Raw genomic sequence first — 21,637 nt, forward strand, 5'->3', positions numbered from 1 at the left:
AAAGCTTTGACTTTGAATATGTGCTAATTCTTGCGAGTACACTGGACTGTTTTCAAGTGCATAATTTTTGACTGTTTTCTTTTTTTCTTCCGCTCCACGGACGAGACAGAACAAAAAGAGACATAATTTCACCCACCACGAAAAACGAAACTCTGTGTTTGGCCGTCTATCTGCCTCGGATTCCTGCCAGCCCAGCTGCTGATCTGCCCAAGTGGCCCCACTTCTCCATTATCATGTCCAATGGGGGGGTGCATGTGTAGAAGTCAATAACTCACTCTGATTTGTTGGCAATAATTTGGGAATTTGAGTTTTGTTGTGTCTGTGTGCGTGTATGCATGTGTATATGTGTGTATGCGTAATCCCACATCTGCCAGTGCTTGCTGGCAGTATAAAGAGATGCCTGCTGAGTTGAATTTGCTACGACAGGGTGTATTATGGTTAAATGTTTTGATACTAACCTGCCTGTTCCCATATGAGCCTGAACGGATATGGCATAATTTCGACAAAGACAAAAGCACCATGCCCCCCATTGGCACACCTACAGTTAAACTATTCAAATATGGTGTGCTACTTTTATCTCTCTGTTACTTAAGAAGAAATGCTACTTGAGACAGTGGTTTATCGTGTTTGTGTGTGTATGTTCGTATGTGAGTGTGTGTGTGTGTGTGTGTGTGTGTGTGTGTAACCAGAGCCCATCTGTTGTCTATGCTGATATGGCAACTGCATCTGTGGGGAGCTGACTAGCACATTAGGAAAGAACACACACACATATACGTGCACACATACACACACACACACACACACACACAGAACCTGCACATACTGGACAGCTAACAGTTCATTTGACACTGTAATTACAGCCAGTGATCACGGATCCATTAATCAGCCCTCTTCCTCAGGGCGTCGACTGACCTCCAACAATATCACCATCAGCAGAAGGGAATGGGGAGGTGTATACAATTCACAGGTGAAATAAAAAAAAATGGGTTGCAAGCGAATATGGGGGAAAGTGAATGGGCAGTGAAATAGAGAATGGCAGGGGACATGTTCGTGGGCTTGGAGGTGTGTCTGTGGGGACTGATTCATTCATGAGCATGTGTGTGTGTGTGTGTGTGTGTGTGTGTGTGTGTGTGTGTGTGTGTGTGTGTGTGTGTGTGTGTGTGTGTGTTTGTGTGTGTGGGTGTGTGTATGATGAATTCAGGCATTTCACCTTCCACCACAGTCTCTTACCTGTGTTGACCTTACCTGCTGCTTCACTGTTACATCGTTAGAGTGACTTATACACCATTACTGTCCTGCTGCTGCTGCTATCTATGGCTACTGGTTGCCAACACACACACACACACACACACACACACACACACACACACACACACACACACAAACACACAGCGGTACACACCGAATCATGACAACCTGTATGAAAACAGCATGCATAAGTTATGTGCACCAGGCTGTGTGTGAAATGGAGAAGATATGACGAGAGATCTGCAAAAGGAAACAAATGTTTGTGCGATTCATGTGTTGTATTCTGGATGTTGTGTAGTGTCATCGGGACGTGTAGTGCACCCCCCCAGCTTAACTCTGTCATTAAATTTAATTGCTGTCGTCGTCTCAGTACAAGCGATACACAACAAAATGAAAACAAGCTACCTGCTGCAGTATTGCGGCTGATCAGTGATGGAAGTTGACAACAACTCTTTTGTTTGAAAGTCCCAGGTGTATCTGAACGGCTCCAGACTTGTACAGAACAATTGTGATTTTCTAATTTAGGAAAACCTAAATACAGACTTTGTGTCAGGTTCACACAGCAACCAAACTTTTCAGCGTCACAATTCATAATCCACGCAGTTACCGGCGAGTGTCATATTTATCTAACCCTCTGCAAATACCCCCTTTCTTTTCATTGCCTCAGTAACTTGCACACACAGAAAAATCAATTCAATATCACATTCAAAAACATGCATAATTAACAGATGCATTCCTAGGTGCTACGTTTTTTGGGGACTAAAACTACTCTGTGATGGTTTGTGTTCTTGTGTGTGTGTTAGTGTGTCAGTTTCAGCTTGATACACACAGGCCTACTGGGACCACCCAAGCAGATGCTTCATTTTCCAAATTATGCATTTAGGGCAGAGAAATAGGTCTGAACCAGGGGATTTAGGAGAGTTACAGAATGAGACCAAAGAGGGCGGAAGATGTCCCGCTGTGATCTCTGCACTGTTCTTCAGAAACTCATGAACTGTGTCTTAATCTGTCAGAGACGTCGAGACAAAGAAAGGGACAAGGGAAAGCAGAGAGAAGATGCACCACTTTCCTTTTGCTGTCTCTCAGACTCTTTTCCTGAGCTTGGACACTCATCATTACCTCCTCTTATCTCCACACATCACTTTTGTTAAGACGCTGTCTCTCTCTCCCCTGGCCACACTTTCTCTTTAAAATGGCAAAACACACAACAACAGGGAATGTGGATTGTTGACTTATGTTTATGTTGCTCCATCGCTCTTGCTCTCTTTCTTTCACCCGCATTTTTTCTCTCCACAAACACTGTTACCAGCGGTGTTTACAGTTTTCCACTGACACACGAATGAATCCAGTTTTTCACGCTCAGACTGAACTTATTAAGGTTCCCAGCTCGCTGAAGATACTTTTTAAACCAAACATGGGTTGTTTTTTTTTAAAGGACTGCTTGTGCTCTGTGCTTTCAAGTGTGTGTGTGTGTGTGTGTGTGTGTGTGTGTGTGTGTGTGTGTGTGTGTGTGTGTGTGTGTGTGTGTGTGTGTGTGTGTGTGTGTGTGTGTGTGTGTGTGTGTGTGTTGTCTTCTGTGGCAGTAGTTGGTTTCAGAGTGTTTGAGGTTTGTCCTATCGGAGTCGACCTTCGTGTGTGGTCCTCATAGGAAATCTGAAGCTCCAGTGAGAAACATGAGAGATTTCCTCTCAGCAGTGGTCCAGCAGCTGGTGCGTTTTGTGAGTGGTTAAAGGTATAAAACTGTAAAAGTGTAGTTCCCATGTTGCAAACTGTCACTGTGATGTCACAAGGAAAAACACTTTATGTATCTGGGAAAACAGTCCACAGAGAGAGGAGGCCGGGGTCAACCAAAGAAAAAAAGATATGTCTTTGGGATGATTTGACAGCGAGTCAAAAAGTGAGATGGCAGCTTCTGAGTTGTGGAAGATATTTTGAGCGGTTTGGTTGTTTTTTTCCTCTTCTGCATCTAAATTATTTATTTCGCTGCAGCTTTATTTAATAATGTGAAAGAACAAACTGCCAGTTCATCAAATACAACTCAGTTTTGGCCAAATATGTATGTTCCAAATCATGTCCTGGGGATTGGGAGCAGATGATCAAAAAATATTTCTGCTCAAAGAAACAGAAAAATATTACATAAAATCTGGGGCGGCAGTTAATGATTGTTTTCATAATTGATCAATGACTCAGTTAATCAAGTTGTTTTTGGCCCAAGGTAACATCTTTTCATATCTTTCAAGTGCAAACAACAAGTTTTTTGTTTGACACCAACTCTGAAAAAGATATTTAATTTGAAATTGTATAAATAGAGAAAACTGAAAATTCTTGTTGAGGCAGAATGAGGACCTAAAAAAGATGTACTGACGATAAAAATTGTTGCCCGTACTTTGAATAACTCCTCCAACATACATGTGTGTAAGTGACCTTGAGCGCATCCGTGTCAGTGATGAAGACATAAATGAGTGAATGAGTGAAATGAAGCAGGAGAGAGAGAGAGAGAGACAGTGGAAGATGAAAGGCGTGGAGAGACACAATCTAAATATACCAGCTGAGGGCGGTGGAGAGGAGAAAAAGCACCGGGGCTTTGAAAACCACACTGTGATGAAAAATTAAGATGGGAGGCAGAGTTGAGAAGAGAGCACAGGGACAGAGGGAGGGAGGGAGGAGTTGAAGGCAGATAGAGAGAGAGAGACAGAGAGAGAGACAGAGAGAGAGAGAGAGAGAGAGAGCGAGAGCGCAATAGCTTTTATTGCTTGTCACTTTCACCTGTCTCTCTGGGAGATGGATGGATGAAATCAGACCCTTTAAGGGAGCTGGAGAAGTAGAGGCTGCATTCTTCCTCTTTTAGTGAGCCCTGAAACAAGGGAATGACTGCTCCCTCTTTTTTCAACCTCCTGTGTATTCACGGTTCTGGACGTAGTTATCTTAAACTACAAGTGAGTTTGTAAAGTAGTTCTTACCGCTTTTTTCTTATTGCTTGTTCAGCAACATTGTCAGTTTTTGGGTAATAAAACTCTTGACTCTTGTACTTACTCTGCAGAACAACCACTACATCTGTCAGCCAGGCCTCTCCTAGTCCAGGAGGGATTTCCACTTTGCTCATCTAGTGATGTTATAACCCCAGACGGGAGGGGACAGAAAGTCAAAAAACCTGGACGGAAATTGAATTAGAGAAGCCATTTATTCTCCCTGGATTATTTTTTTTTCACCCATGCTCTCCCAGGCCTGATTCTGTCCTCTCTCTCTGACTGCACCAGGGACCACACAGTGGAGGCCATTTGCATTTTGCTTTAATATATTTCCTAAATTCAAAAGCTGCAAGAGATCCCTACTTTGCATTTGTTTATTTTCTTCAAAGTGTTTTTTTCTGTTATTGCCCAAGAACCTTGCAAAAAAACTGAAGTGTCGTCAAAATGTGATAGATAAATATGAAAGTGTTGAACTGTGTATTCTATGGAGAGGGGGACTTTGATGTTATTTTTGCAGTGTTAAGCCAGTTTAAAGCACCGGTGTAGCTCCTGTAGGTAAGGGGCCGGCTTTTCCATTTTCCTTTTATTGTCTGACGCTGTTGGACTTGTGGTTGATAGAAAAGCTAGACAACATAAACGCGTTTACCACCTGGATCGGCACTGTAAGCAGACGCGCTCCTCAGCGGCATGTTGTTCCCCTTTGTGTGTGTTTTTGTGTGAGGTTGACCCGGGGATATTTTAGAGGGTGGCTGTGTCATGTGTGGACGATGGATGTGTAGTGACACCACGATTGTACCTTGCAGTGCACTGAGTTCTCCAGGTTAACGCGGCGAGCGGCAGACAGACGCGGAGCAGGGAGAGAGAGAGAGAGAGAGAGAGAAGGTAAATAGATGGAGTGTGACACCCTTGGGACGAATCGAGCTTTAGGGATGTGTGGGGACACACATGTAGCAGCAGCAGCAGCAGGCAAAAGCTGATTTGAGGGATGGGGATGTCAAGTCTGTGATGTTCACTTTGCTAAAGTCATATAGTCCTGTTAACTAGTGAGACCCAGATAAGAGGCTAAGGAATGGAGGAGGATGGGGCCGAGAGCTTCCATCTCTCCCCATTTGTCTCCCTGTTCCTCCCTATTTTCCCCCAACACACACACACAGTTGAGTTTCCACAATGCTTGTTATATTGGGGGCCTAATTTGCAGCTACTGGCTTTCTCCTCCACAGGTCACATGGAGTGAATTTATCCAAAAAGGCCAAACTGTGGATTTCATTAATGAAACACCCACACACACACAAACACTAGATACACACTCACATACCCTCTTGGCAGGATCAGGGAGGCCTAATCAAGCTGAAATATCCAGAGGTTGCAATTAGGTTCAGAGAGCCCCAGTCCTGAGTTTGGCCACAAAACAAACTGTTCAATTAGGTCACAAGAATACGTAGATTTCCTCTGATGAGTCATCGTATTATTGTGTTCTGGCCATTTGCATTCATCTTAGTTGTGGGCTAACTTTGTCTCATCTACAGTTCCATTAAACTTAAGTACAGGTGTCACACAGACTCACAAACAAATAAACACACACACACACACACACAAACACACAAACAAACACACTGCAACTCTTCATGCCTTACTTCTGGCATTGCAGTGCCTCCTATTACTAAACCCAAGGTTTTGGCCTTAAACCCTTTTCTCCGAGCCAGCTGAGTGTGTGTGTGTGTGTGTGTGTGCATGCTAATGCTTACCAGATAATTTTACCCATATACATGCACCATCTTAGTTTAGAAACAAATTTGACAGCTCTTTCTCCAATAGCTGTCGAAACATTTCCTCCATAATTGTAAATGCAAGCCTCATGATGACCGTACAGGAAATATCAGCGGGGCAAAAGTAGAATACATCGTCTCATAACCATGAATATCAGAACAAAATTTGATGCCAGTTCAACCAAAGTGTAGGACTGAAGGACACTGTCATCCCTAGAGCCTCGCTGATGTAGCTTGGATAAAAACAAATCCGAAGAAGTCAGTTGAGTATTTTCTGTAGATCAAACTACCCTGTTGGCAGAGTAGTGTGCAGGTCCAGCACATTCAGAGCCATAAATAAACCACTTCAGTTTCATCCACTGAGTGATGAGGAAAAAAGAAACACAGTGTAAGTTTAGCATATTAATCACCTTTTACATGAATTGAAAAAGAGCCAGTGCTCTCTGCTAATTCTACTGACAAAACACCCAATGTCATAACTTAACAAAGAATTCCTGAACTCATAGTTACTGACAGGTTGTTCACATGCTCTCACCAACATTTGTCATCCACTTTTGACGTGTTTGAAATAGCACTTCTCTGCCCTTGTTTCCTTCCCTCTCCTTCATCCTTGTACCATTATCTTATTCTTCACTTCCCTTCCATGCACTCATCTCATTACCTTTCATCTTTCCTTTCTATCATCTCTGTGTCCTTTTCATTTTCTTTGTTTCCTCTTGATGATGGAGACATTATCTTCCATTGGATTTTGATATTATGACTGTGAGTATCTTGATGACCTTAGGTATGGTACCACTTCACTGAATCAGTCATCTCCTTGTGAAATTCTCACAATGAATATATTACATTTATTTGATCAGTTAATGTATGTGAGGGAGAGGACCTGCACAAAGACAACTATCTTGTGCAAATGGCCAAGTCACACTCAACACAATGTGACCAAATGTAGTCAGACTCAAACACATAGACTCATCAAATTAAGTTGATAAAAGAACATCATCTGCATATTGGCATATTTCTTTCGAAAAATTCCGGTAACAACTCAGAGACACGACATAAATGTTTCTATTATTTTACTTTAACTATGTTTAATAAGTTAAATTCAGTCATAGTTATTTATTTTTCAAACCACAATGAGGGTTAGTATCAAACAAGTCTTCGCACTTATACACATTACATTGAGGTAACTGGGACTGTCCCCATATTTTATTTGCACTAGCTCAGGTTTGACAGTCTCTTTACTTTAAAAAAAATCCATACAACCAAATTGTTGATCCATTTACTTTAACAAATCGTCCTTTTTAACTGGTCTTGGTGTAGTTACTCAAACAAACCAAATGAAATGAGCAAACGTACTGCAGTTAATTTCAATTGAACCAGTTGGAGTAAAAACACTCTGAACATGGCCTCTATCAACCTGCTGCCTCAGAACAATTTATTTCTCGAAAAATATCTCCACTGACGTAGACTTGGATTCATTTCCAAAAGGAAAAATGACCCACTTTCAGTTTCTCTGGACATAGGATAATGTGATGACACTATATATCTTCTGGTAGCAAAATCACTTCATGCTAATTGCCACAGTGACTTATGTAGGCAGTACAGGCACCCCAGTTTCCAAATGGCGGATATCTCAGAGAATGGAAACTCCTTGAATATTAATGTATTTCCTCTACATTTTTCTCCTCTACCGTTGGGAGCTCAACCAGAGCTCATATGCCCGTGAGATGTCTGTCCGGCTTTAGCTAAGATGCATACAAACACACACGCCTACGCGCGCACGCAAAAATACAGACTGGAGATATGGAGGGGAAGCTGATCAGCCGTGTGGAGCGGGGAGGGCTCTCCAATGGGACTAATTAAAGTTATGGAACAGACTGCAGGACTCATCGGAGACCACCACTCTTTCACTAACTCTATCTCTCCCTCCTCTCGCTCTTTGTTTCTCTTATACTCCTCTGTGTTTGCTTAATGAAAGCTACATCATACAGGGTCATGGGATGCAATGCTGCTTTCTTACCACAATTCATGCCGGTAAAGAGGATCAAAGGTGTTAAGGAATTTGTAGGTGAAGCAGCTGCTGGAAACACCTTCACAACACATGTGCATACAGATGTTCAACACAATCGGGCGTTAAAAAACATAGCCCACATTATCCAGCATGTTTGGTTTATCTAATATATAAAAAAGGCTGTTGTTTGAGTATGTACTAAGGGGTGTGTGTGTGTGTGTGTGTCTGTGTGCATGCGTGTGTGTGTGACATGAATCACCATCAGCTGCTGATTTTGATACTGATGGAAAATCAAGCTTTTTAGCTCCGATCGATCAGAACCCTGTGTTCCTGAGCAGTATCTCTCTCTCTCTCTCTCTCACACACTCACACACACACACACACACACACACACACACACACACACACACACACACACACACACACACACACACACACACACCTGCCTACACTCCCCGCCTTCCCCTTGTTCTCCTTCTCTTTTTTTGTCTCTTCTCTGAATCCATTTCTATGTCACACACCCACTGATCCTGCGGCAGACAGACCGAACCACCAGCCGTAATGAAGTGGCACTGCATCATCACAAACACTGCTTTGTGTTTAAATGATGGGGAGAGGAAGTGGGCAGCATCTCCACTTTGTTTCCTAATTATTTACAACAAGCGGAGCATAGGTGAGGAGAGGAGGAAGGGGGTAAGAGGAGGAGGGCGAGGGGAGAGGATACAGGAAGAGGAGACGAGAGGAGACAATAAAGCATATACATGTATAACTGTGTGTGTGTGTGTGTGTGTGTGTGTGTGTGTGTGTGTGTGTGTGTGTGTGTGTGTGTGTGTTTGTGTGTGTGTGTGTGTGTGTGTGTGTTTGTGTGTGTGTGTGTGTGTGTGTGTGTGTGTGTGTGTTTGTGTGTGCGTGCGTGCCTCCTAACCAGAGAAAGCCCTGGCTCAGCCTGTCTGGCTTTGCAGCTTCTCCCAGCTCTAGAAATGCTAGGCAACATGACTCACACACCCTGCTCAGGGCTAAACACACACAACTTCATGCCAAAAGTGCTCACACACATGCACGCACATATATATGCACAAGTGAACACATCAGCACATACTCGGACCTGACCAGGTTTGCATATAATCTTGTGTGCAATGAGCTAAAGTGCACAAACCAAACCTAGAAAGTTTGGTTTGTTTAATGTTCGTCATCACATCCGCTGACTTCCATTCATTAAATCATTATACAGCCTAAACATGCACCTTACCATTACCATGAACAATTAATGCCTAACCCTGAGCTTGACCTAACCCCAATTCCCATCTAACCCCTAACATTAACTAAGACCTGTATTATGTTTTGCCTTTTTAATTCTTGTCTTTGGTTTGCTGGAAAAGGCCTAAAAGAGGTACAAAAATAGCCCTTTGAGAAATTGAGGACTCGCCAAAATGTCCTCTCTTTCATATGCAGTACTTTGGGGTCTAGGCTCAACTTTGCCTAAAAAACCCACTTTCTCCGGTGAAAAGCTTATACTAAGTGTTCAGAATATAAAGTGCTTCAAACACAGCAGCCCTGTGCATCACTTGTAAACACCAACCACATCTGAATGTAGAGAGGGAGACACAACACAGCATGTTCGTGTTTGTGATGTGTTTACTTTGTCATTGTCTGCATCATCCACAGAAATATATAATAAGACAATAAAACTCATTATAAAACTATATTGCTTACTAATAATGAAACATAAATCATTTTTATTAGAAAGTTTCCATTATGTTTTTATTACAAAGATTATTGCTTTGTGTGTGTGTTCTCTGCAGCCAACCAGCAGAGCAAAGCTTTGTACTGCCTTGGTCTGGACTGAAATATTACTCACTCAACAGATGCCGTCTATTTGTAGCTATGAAAAATACATACACAGTAGTTAATCAATGGAAAGGCAGCGTTGTGTAGACTATTAAAAGAAGTTGAAGCTGTTTCCCTTTTGGCTGCCAAGACAGAGAATTAAACATCACTTTCCAAATTTACAAGCCACCGTAGTCCTCTCCTGCTCTTCATTGCTGCCATCCCTCTGTTGATTTCTCCTCGTCTTTACTTCTCTCCCGCTCTGTGTCTTTCACTGTCTCCCCTTCTCTTTGGATGTGTTTGCAGTAAACAATAATTTTGCCTGTGTAAATATATTTTTCTTTGGCAATGCAGATAGGCACAGGGATGAGTCTGTGAATGCTGGTTGTGTATATATGTTTCACGGTTATCTTAGAAGGTCGTGTAAAGTTTCTGGCAGTGGTGTACAGTGGTTTTTATATATAGGCAGCAGAGCTGCAGATTACCCCCCCCCCCACCCCCACCCCATCAACCCCTAAAAAGGGATATTAACCATCTGTGTGTGATATATCACGTTTACAAGAATATGAGGTCACTGTGACCTTGACCTTTTATAATCAAATCATTTTATCTCTGAGTCTAAGTGATCCTTTGTGCCAAATTTGAAAACATTCCCTTGGGTTCTGAGCCGTTATGTTTGCAAAATCAAAATTATGATTTGTAAGGTTATAGTGACCTTGACCTTTGACCACCAGTTTCTCACTAGTTAATCCAAATTAACACTTGTAACAAATGTGAAGAAAGGATTTTGTGGAAATTGACGTTGTTACTTGGGTCCCCTCACAACAGCCAGAGACAAACCAGTTGTTTTTCAACACCTTTTTATTTATAACACCAAGCAAACCAAAATTCAAAAACCCAACTTAAACTTGCCAGCAATTTCTGCTGGCGTCTTGGCTTTGCAGCTCAGCTCAGTCTCTCTTCACGTCTCTTAGTGCGTCTCATGTTTCTCCCCGTTAGTTGGTTGGCCAACTACTCTCATCCGTGCCAATCAACCAGCAGTTGCAAAACAGCATGCAATGCACATTACAGTAATTTCGTTTAAGTTTGTTCTCTAATTGAGTATATGTGTTTCTGTTTCTTTCTGGCAGAATGCGGGAACGGGGCCCTTGCATTTGTGGAGTAGGTGTATGGAGTCTACTGCTGTCCCTCTGTCTGGCCTCCCTGACACATGCACACCGGAGCCACACAGGTAGGTACATGTATGTGTTTATGTCCACTCCTGCGTGTGTGTAGAGTACATATTCCTGCGTGTCGTTCCACTTTTCAGTGCAGCATTCACAGTATTGGATCTATCCCAGATTACCAGTGCAGGCCGTCTCTGCAACCAATTTCTTTTCACATGTTGTAAAGTTGGAGTGAATAGGCCGTGTGCGACCCGAGGGAATGCAGAGGTCGGATTCACAGTGAAATATGAGTCCACAGAGGCAGGTCGCCAGGAAGAACACACACAAAAAAGTTCTTTAATAAAAGGAAGAGGAATAAGAGTAATCCAACAGTGAAAGGTCTTCTAAGTTTGGAGACTTTCCCGTCTTTGCAGTCCCATCAGGGTGGGGCGACACTTTGAAATTGTCTGTACCTCACAGCACACACAGCCAGCAGTGAGCCTTATGTGGCATAATCACTAGCATGATTGAGGCCTGAGGCCTCTTACTGGTTCACAGCTCATTTATCATGTGAAGGTTGGGTATCTTTGCCTCTCTGGTTAACAATGATCACCTGAGTGAGACACGGAAAATTGCCAACCCCTTGAAAAAAAGCCTAGAGGGAACAGGGTACCTGCTACGTGCATATGAGAGCTATTTCAGTCCTGCTGTTCAGGTAATAACCTACATGTGGTGGGAATATGAAAGTGGACCTCTACTTGATGTGTCTCTTTGTGAAGGTGATTAGAGTTACTTTTGTACTAAATTGCGTTTTAGTTGTGAAATGCACTTAAAAATGTCCAGTCCTATATAGATTCATGCTCAGTTTAATAATGAGTTGTAAGATGATTACCTACAGCCAACCTACCTACATGTGGTTTTCTTGTGTTATTAATATTTTGATGGCTGCAGTTTATGAAATGTTGAATTGAATTACAGTATGAATCAGTTTCATAGGACAAATCAGGTCTGTAAAGGTGAAAAACATGTCGACACCAATGCTAACAGGCTGTTAAGCTGTACTTAGAGAAATGAAAATATAGGGATAACAATATACTGATCACGTATATTATAACACGCTTATGGAAACTGACAAACCGACCAACAGTAGGTCGGTAGTATGTCTAAATAAACAGAAATATATCAAATATATCAAATATAGTTGGGGCTGATACTCGGGGGGGGTAAACTGCCCTTTCCCCAGTTCAGTGAGTAGGAGAGGTTTGCAGGTACATATTGAGGAGATTTACAATGATTGTCAACAGTGTAGCCTTCCATTGGGATGTAACTCACGTGGCATTTACCTTCCGTTCCACTTCTGGCCTGTAATCACTATTTTCAGAATTCACTTCACTATAAGAAACAACAAAACCATTCTGTAGCTGCCAAACCATATGTTGAAAATTAGGCGCTATGAAGAAGATTTGAACTGTATGTCATTTATCATTGTTTTTTGTTATCGTCATTGAAGGTAAGCTAATTTATTGGTGATTGAACGGTTGCAAATTCCCCCCTAAACATCTGGCTTGGAGCTGTCCAAGTCATTTCTGATTGTTTTTAAAATACAATCAAGTCTACAGCAGAATGAATTGGGGAAGCCAGACCAGCACTAACACATTGCTGTGAAAATAGAACCAGCCAGGGTCTGATCTTGGTCCTGAATGAGAGTTGTTGAGGTCGGTGCTTTTAAGGTGAAGCAAAGGAGTTTATATTGAGTCTGTGTGTGTTAACCAGAGCCAGTGGAGGTGTCATTAGATTACACACGTTATATCAGATAATGTGTTCATGTCAACGGGGGTGGATAAAATCAATCTGCTATTGATTCATGAAAGCAGAACCTAAAGTGTTGATTGCATAGGCACCAAATGAACACCAAGAGCTGTGCAGTCCTCCTCAGATTCACGACTCGTGTGACATTAAAGCTAAAGATCTTCGATGCTCCACAGGTTTCAAAATCAAGCTTATGTTAAAGACAATTTATTTCAAGACTGCTGCTAAAGATTTGTGGGGGAAAGAACGTACCAAGGCAGGGATGTGACTAACATGATAACAAAACATATCCCACAAAAAAAATTTATTTACAATGACAAGATGCACCTGAGGGGATAAAACCAAGTACTGACATTAGGGGATTTTGTGTTTGGTTTGACTACAAACGATAAGCAACGATGGCTTGAAAATGTTAAGCCCTGCCTTTGGCTTTCATGCCGACCTTGTGGCGTGCACCAGCTGCCCTTCATCTGAACCGGTTGCCTTTGTTTGCCATTGTTGTTACTGTGTGTCTCACGTCACTGATGCCAAAGATATTTATACTGCAGTCAGTGTACTGTGCTGTGTGTCTCAATATCTGCTTTGTACGACTATTCCATTAGCAGATGACTGAAGGGGGAAATGATTGATGAGATTTTTGTTTGACGCTTTAAAAAGATTGCAGTGTCTTAGACGGCCTGAAAAATTACCATAATGTTATCACTTTGTGGAGACTCTATATTGTTTTATGTGAGTTCATGTATATGTACAGTAAACGACAGCTTTATGAGTGTGTGTGTGTGTGTGTGTAAGTTTGACTCTGCCGTTGTCTGGCTGCCAGACATTTTCTCCTCCTCTCACAGAGCTTGTCTTGACAAGGCAAGGGCAAACATTTTCATAAATGGCAGGATGGTGAAAAGACATGGAGGAAGGGAAGACGGGCTTCCTTATTGTGGTGCATCACTGGGCTTTCGATGAAGTGCTGACGTCTGCACAAAGCCATGAAAACACAGAAAACATCGGGTCGAGAGAGATGAGAAGCAAAGTCACAAGATAGCAGCTGCAGCTTTGTGTCACTGAGGATTCCTTCGTAGTTATTTTATTATACCCTCCCCCGAAGCCAACTCTGTCTACTAAAAATTACATTTAAACAGAACTTATATGCAAATATGTGTTGTAGCTGTAATGAAGACATGTTGTTCATTTCCTTTTTTGGCAAGTTGCAACAATGTTGAAACTAAGTTCATCAGTAACATTACTTCAGACTGCAATGCAATAACCATTTGTAGTACCTATACTGTTGTTATACTGATGTTTCACACCACACCATTTGGTTATGGTTAAGGAAAGACCCTTGTTGTTTACTACAGCAACTAAAACAATAATCTCTCCTGGATCCTAACCAGCAGGTTGTTATTTTGACGAATGCTTTGTATGCCTGCTATAGCCCCAACTACCTCCTTGCAAATTTGGGGTTTGGCACTTATTTTGCTCTATTCTTTGGATCTCAGATTCAGGAGCCGATTAGAATTGTGGCAACCAAATGCTGGATCCCTGTTGGAGCAGAAAGGGAGCTTATACACCGACCTTGTTTGGTCCGGATTTTGGTAAAAGATGCCTCTGTCCAGACCAACAGACCAAAACTTTGCTAAACTTAGAGTGGTGATTTAAATAAATTGTACATGAGAGGCGTATTGTATGTCAAGCAGTCTTGTTGTGGTCATAGTCAAAGATCAGCTGCCACCATGATCTGGAGCCACCACCACAATCAAAACTCACAGGATCAAAACTCACAGGATTAAATGTAAAAAAATGAATCGAAGACATGGACCTTGGTTCGTACCATAGTCCAGACTCTCAGGTGTGAAAACCCTGTAAGATTCAGGACTTGGATTGTCCATTCAGCTGGTTCCATTGGGGTTTGACTTTGGCACTAGCCAATAATGCATTTGTTAATGGTGAGTCCCCCCAAGGATAGGTGTACAACGGTATGTGTGTGTGTGTGTGTGTATGTGTGTGTGGACATGTGTAGCAACTGCGTGCTGCTGTTAATGGGTCATTGATTGTAGAGTAAGTTGTAATCAGGGAGTTACAGCGTTATCCAGTTGCAGGTTGTCTGAGTGGGAAAAAACAGACGAGTAATCAGATAATTACTGAATTCAATCCCTTAGGTCACTTCAAGGTTGAGGCTTTCACTCAGACACACACACATGCACACACACACACACACACACGCACACACACACACACACACACACAGAAACACACGAACGCACACAAACAGGCAATTAAAGAAAAACTGATTATAATGGGTGGAGGGGCTAAAGACATTTAGTTCTGAGTTAAACTTCTCTGTACTATGTAGATGAGGTCATACCAAAGATAATGAGTATGTGCGTCTACATCATGAATATGAAGTTATAAAATGTACATCAAAAATTTAGTTGTATTTTAAAAAGTGATAGATGGCTGGCAGCTGTAAACACGAAGACGCGAATGGTTAGACTAGATGAACATGCTGCTGTTTATGGGATGTGATGAGCCCTGGTTTCTGGCTCTGGTCGTCATGAAGTGAATTTCATTTAATTTCATTTATGACAGAAACAGACTGAAAACAGAAACTGATCTGAGCTCAGATGGTGTTTGCTGACCAGGTGTTATCTCTTGTTACTAGGGATGGGTATCGTTTGGTTTTTATCCGATACCGGTTCCTAACCGATACTTTTAAAACGATACCGGTGCCTAAACGGTGCCTGAACCGATACTTTTTCAAAAAAGTGCACAAAACGATGCTTGACTAAGAAAGGCTTTTTTTATTGCCAAATATATTAACTGTTTAAAGCAGATTATAAATATAAATAAATACAAAACCCTTTATAACTTAAAACTATGAATAACATACGAACTGTTAACAAAAGTTTACACTATACTTAAATAAATAAAAATAAATACAAAACACACACACTCTGACTCGTGACTCTGACTTCAGTGCCTGAGCCAAATGAAGACTGAGGGTCGCTTTTCCATCACTCAGAGACCCCCGTTTCTCCGCGGCTGAGGCTGCCGCAGGGGGGCTTCGGCCCCCCGCCTTCGTCCCCCTAAACTGCGGACGCTTTTGTGAAACCTGTCTCGGCGTGGTCTTCGTTCCTCCCGCCCCGAGCCTTTCCAAGCCGACCCGGAGCCGGTCCCGGAGCACCGCCACGGAGGAAATGCGCCCGGCGGGGGGGAGGGGGGGCCAGCTAGAGCCGGGGAGAGGGCTCACGAGGAGATACTCCCCCCCCCACCTGCACGGAAGCCCGGACACACGCGGGAGCCCGGGGACAGCCCCGGGCTCCCACGCTCGGCGGCCCCGCGGGAGCCCGCCGCTTCCCGTGAAGGAAGGAGCGGAAGTGTGAGGAGGCGGGAGGAGCGGAGACCTCAGTCTTCGATTGGCTCAGGCACCGAAATGAGGCACCGAAATCTCCGTTGCATTTCGGTCCGGGTAGGTACCGGTTGTACCCAACCCTACTTGTTACATGAGGTGAAGCTATGGGAGTTGACTGATCAGTGAGCACACTCTACTTCAGCCAGCCAGCTGTCTGCTGCTATAAGCATGAGGTCATCTCCAGAAACACAAACAACAGGAGAAAAAATATATTAGTGTTCAGACTGGTGGGCTCTGCCTGTGCTGTAACTAACAAACTCTTGACTTAGTAGAGGCATGTGGTACAGACATGGTTACATGGGAAAACTTTTTTTAAATTAACAAGAAATCATTAAAAGATAAGATGCTTTAAACATGATATAGTTCTCCTGCATCTTCCTGGGGAAAAACTGATTAAAATTGTGACCCATCCCAAGGCTTGAAAGAGATTTTATTATTCACCCTATCGCCTAGCACTAATGTGAGTGTGTGTGTGTGTGTGTGTGTGTGTGTGTGTGTGTGTGTGTGTGTGTGTGTGTGTGTGTGTGTGTGTGTGTGTGTTTGTTGTTGCCACCAGTATGTGCTGACAAGACAGCTGTGGTGAGGAGAATAGTCAAGATGGCTAAGAAGTGGCAAAAGAAGTCAGCATGTGTGTGTGTGTGTGTGTTTGTGCGTGTGTGGGTCGGTGTGTGAACTTGTGTGTGTGCCTTCCTAGCTCCTGCTCACCTTCTATTCTACAGATTTTTCTCTCTCTGGCCAGAACAGAAAAAAGCTGCCTCTCCTTTCCAGTTGCAGCCTCTCCATCTGTTAAATCATCCATCTTCCTGTCTTTTTCGCTTAGTCACATGCTTTACCTTACACATCAAAGCAGAACTGTGAGAAAATGACGAGCTTAAAACCAAGACCATCGAGCTCTAACTCTCTTAGTGGACTGCAGATCTCCTGCAATGAAGAGATCTTATTTGCAGGCAAAGTCTTGGCCTTGGTGAAGTGTCTCAGCGGCTTTGCCAATAGTCTTGGAGAAACCGCTTGGCTTGGATTTTGAAGTTAAGCGGAACAGCGATTATGCTGATCACTTCACCACACACTGTCGAGTCATTGATTCTCAGTCCATACGCTGCAATCTCTATACATCGTCACTGATTAGAAGCCCCTAAGAACTTAACTTGCTCTGAATGGCATTCTGTCTGCCGAGAAGGGGGAACGGAGAAGTAAGACAAAGACATATATGGATGCTGAGATGCATGTGCTAAACTGCTCTCACACAAGCTCAGAGGGACATGTGCATTCAGTCAGGCACGCAGACAGGCCTGCAGTAAATGCACACACAAACACGCACACACACACGCGCACACACACAAAAACACACTAACATGCATGCACACTCAAAGAGGCTCTCTAATGTGATGTGCAGAGACAGGCTGTCTGCCCTCCTTAGAGGCTGCTCCACAGTAAAGCTGCACTCCATGCTTGGTGTACAACATGGCTCCATATGGCTTGTGAAAAATTAAAGCGGAAGATTACAAACGTGAAAGTTTTCATGCTAAGAAACAAACAAGCTTTCCCTAACACTTTTAATTCACAGGTCAATAGATGGGGACACATTGTACAAACTCATGAATGTGAGAGAAAACAAGACACCAAATTAATGAAATTAGCAACTTATTATTCATTACAAGCAAGATTACAATTTATTGTCATTTAGTCATTCATTATGGATGGACCGAGATAGGTTCATATCACGCCTAATGTTTTACGTTGAATGCCAAGGTTCATTGTTAATGCAGACAAGCAGTGTGCCCTTTCTGGAAGCAGTGGAAAAGTGACATAGCGATAGAGAACAAGAACTATATGAAAAAGATATATGAAAAATATTTATTTCACTATGCATTTAGGATGTATTGCAGCAAATGGATGAACTCAATGAACCAGATGATTACATTTACTTTCAAAAAGGAAAGACCTGATCTGAGGGGGACCCAAGAACAGCTGGATCCAAAAAGACTAGACGATAATTAAACCTGATCCTAAGTGCAGACGACCAGAATAGAAGGAACACAGACACTGTGAGCGGCATAATTAACTAACAGTTAGCTTGATCAGTTAACAAGAAGATACTGTGCAAAAGGGCAGCAAGATAAAAAAAAATAATAATAATAGATTTAAGTCATAGAAACTAAAACGATTCATTTATAGGCTTCAAAGACAAATTCATATAATTTATACAAAGTGGACCCGTGATGAATTCTGCCCCGAGGTGCCCTGATGTGCTGAAAGATTTAGGTGATATCAAGCCATTATTAACTACGTTTTATGTTACATTTCCAAAACCATTAAAACAGCTGAGCAATAAATAAAAAATGACCATATTAAAAGGCGAGTTATGTATGAAAACCCCAGCACGCCACCATGGGTTAAAGAAGGTTTAAATGCCCGTGGTATGGAATGTCGAAAAGATGACACATAAAGGTAGTTTCAACATCTGAGCAGGTCAAACATGGTGGAAAATGAACATTTAGCAGATTTTTGCTCATTGTCGGATTAAAATACATCTTTTTTTGTGATACTTCACTGAAAATTACATTTGCCCCATTGCCTTAAAGCGACCGAGATACCTGTTAATTATGATCTATCCGTTTGTTCATCATTACGGCTGCTACACAGGCCCATGGCTGTCTCTCCCACTTTTCTCTCCCTCGCTCTACTTGAATTGGTGCTGTTGACAAAATCCAAAGAACGACATTTACATACACTCACCTTCCCAATCAGCGTGTCCTTGGTAACACACATGTTTTAACCATGATCTATTCAGTTATTAAGGTGCCAGGAGTGTATTTGTTAACTGGCACCAGGCACTCTGGCCTTTTGTAGTCTATCACAGGATAATCTTGTGTGACACCTAATGCCAGTGAATGTCTTGTATATGTATAACCTTTAAGGATGAGATGGGCTCAGGATCAAATGTAGAGGTGTATTGTTGGCTTAGATCGACAGTGTAATAGCATCGCAAACTAAAGTTGCCAACATTGAACCATTAAAATAACTAAAACCTTCTCTCAAAAAATGTATTATAGGCCCTTTGAAGCCTGTCTATGTTTCTAGTGTTATCTAGGTGCATCTAATAAATTGGACAGCAATCAATTTTAATTGGTACTTCGGTCTTCTCTGATCAGGTATCTGACAAATACGGTCAAAACTGTTATTAATATCATAACAGCAGTGAGCTGGTAATTAGATTGTGTTGATTAGATGGTTGTATACAATAATAAACTATTAATGGGATCACAATCACAGTTTGAATAAGTAATGCGATAGAAAAGACGGTTCAGCGTGTCAGACATTTCACTTGAAGCAAATGTGTCAATCCTTATGGTGGAGCTGTGCCATGAATGTCTTTACATCCAAACATATGTACACATACCTACTTCTGAGGGCATTTGTGTTAATTGATCGGTTTATAGATGGGCCTGCGTCTGATGTCGGTTAGTTGTTAATTCAGTTATTGTATGCTGTTGTTTCAGTGGAGAAAAGCGATGAAGCAGTCCACTTCTTTAATTTCGTTGGCAGTGTAATGTCATTATGGAATTTGGCAAAATGAAAATCCTCTTCATCTAAATATATCATTATGCAAGCAATCATCAAGTCCTAACTATTCTCCAAAAAATGTTCCCATTGCACACAATCAGAACTATGGTCCATTTGATCGGAACCAAGACCACCTCTTTAGGTCAGACTGAATTTAGGTGCATTGGTCTGGACTTTGGTCTGAGGCACCTTTCACACTTGTTATTTTGATCCAGACCAAGCAAGGTGAGTGTGAAAGCTCCCTGAGAGATGCTGTGTAAGTTAAGTCTGAACCAAAGTCAAGCAACAGCCAGCATTGCCATCTCTCGCGCCACATAAACACTAAAGCCGATAAAATGGTGATGGAACTTGTATTCTTAATATAACCACACAAACAGGGAGAATTCTTCAGAGAATCCTGCAACCACAGCATTTTATTGACAAACATTTGATCCTTCATGTTACCTCAAGTGTACAGATATGAGAAACCTGAGGAGAGAAATGGCACGATAAGCCGACATAAAAAGTTGAATTCTCAAGGTAAAGAGAGAGAAAAAAAGAAGAAAAAAAACTTCACAGTCGGAGTCTGGGTGCTATGGTCACTGATTATGTGGTTGTACTAATTGGTGTAAATGGAGAGTTTCCTCTGGCTGCACAGAGAGATTACCTCATTGGGGCCCTCTCATTGCATTCATTAGTGCTAATCGTTAACTGTTAGCTCACCAGCCAACCCAGCATTGACCCAGCCTGGAACATCTCTATGGTTTCTTAAGCAGAACCAAAGCCCCTATCGACTCTCTGCCTTTGGTTAAGCCACTATATGCAGCTGCGATTGTAGCAGATGAAGTGTGGATTAACATTATGGCAAGAGAGCTACAGGGAGATCTTATTAAAATATGAATCATTAATTGAACTTGATTGGAGTTTTTATAAGTCATAATGTAATCTCATTTCAATTATATCCTTGTATCTGATGGTCTCTCTCCTTCGGCGCTCTGCGACCACTGTGTTCCTCTCCTTTGCCCTTTGTTTCATATTCTCTCTTTCTTCCTCCTCCGAAGTTTTACTTTATTTCACAGCTATTAAACCAGGAAATTTCAATCAGGCAGCACAGCGTGAATTTCTGCAGGGGCAGGAGAGAAAGAGTGAACTTTTATTTAATGTAGCCGTTCTTTTCTCCTCTCCACTTCCATCTCGTTTCTCTTTTCTTCCGCAGCTGAACTCAACCTTGGCTCTTTATAGTTTATGATTCAATTTCCAATTTGTCCTCCAGAGGTATTTGCCTGGTGGGTGGCGCAGTGGTTTTGTTCTTATGTGTTTGTACAATTTTCGCCTTTAGTATTCATAGGAACACAGTCTTACGCATACATGCATTTGAAATTCCAATTCTGTGTCTGCAATTCTTTTGGTTTTATTTTACATGAAAGTCACACTGAGATGGGAATCGCCCTTTCAAGTAAGCTCTTGACAAGCAAGGAGAGATGTGCTGAAATATGTATAACCAATACATACCATTTTCTTTCATTAGAGTCAAGGAGTTTACTTTAGGACTTGAAGGTTGTTGGTTAATCTCATGTTCTCACACAAATAACTACACAATGTGTGCACAAGTGTTCTACTAATTCTACCAACAAATTCAAGTGTTCCCCTCTTTCTCTCTCATGGCCCTCTTTGTGAACATTTTGAAGGTCTCGACCTTACTATGTAAAGTGCCTTGAGATAATGGATATTATGATTTTGCTAGATACAAATAAAATTTAATTGTGCTGCATGAATGTTGTAAGCATTGGATCATTTTAATAAATATCCTCTTTTGATAAAAAAAAATGCACACAATTATGAATGACTTCAAATATGATGAATTACTTTTGAGTTTCTTTTTGTTGAATGTGCAGAAATCAGCACAATATTGACAG

The 21,637-nt window shown here is 41.9% G+C and overlaps 1 protein-coding gene across 1 annotated transcript in view; it reads left to right on the forward strand.

The window, feature by feature from the left end:
* The first annotated feature begins 10,952 nt into the window (after positions 1–10,952).
* Positions 10,953–21,637, forward strand: part of LOC133005020 (chemokine-like protein TAFA-2) — a 59,211-nt gene continuing 48,526 nt past the window's right edge. Inside the window, exon 1 of the mRNA XM_061074608.1 lies at positions 10,953–11,052. Coding sequence (XP_060930591.1) covers positions 10,953–11,052 — 100 coding nt within the window. The remainder of the gene's footprint in view (positions 11,053–21,637) is intronic.

This window comes from Limanda limanda, chromosome 7 (genome assembly GCF_963576545.1).
Source record: "Limanda limanda chromosome 7, fLimLim1.1, whole genome shotgun sequence".
Lineage (NCBI taxonomy): Eukaryota > Metazoa > Chordata > Actinopteri > Pleuronectiformes > Pleuronectidae > Limanda > Limanda limanda.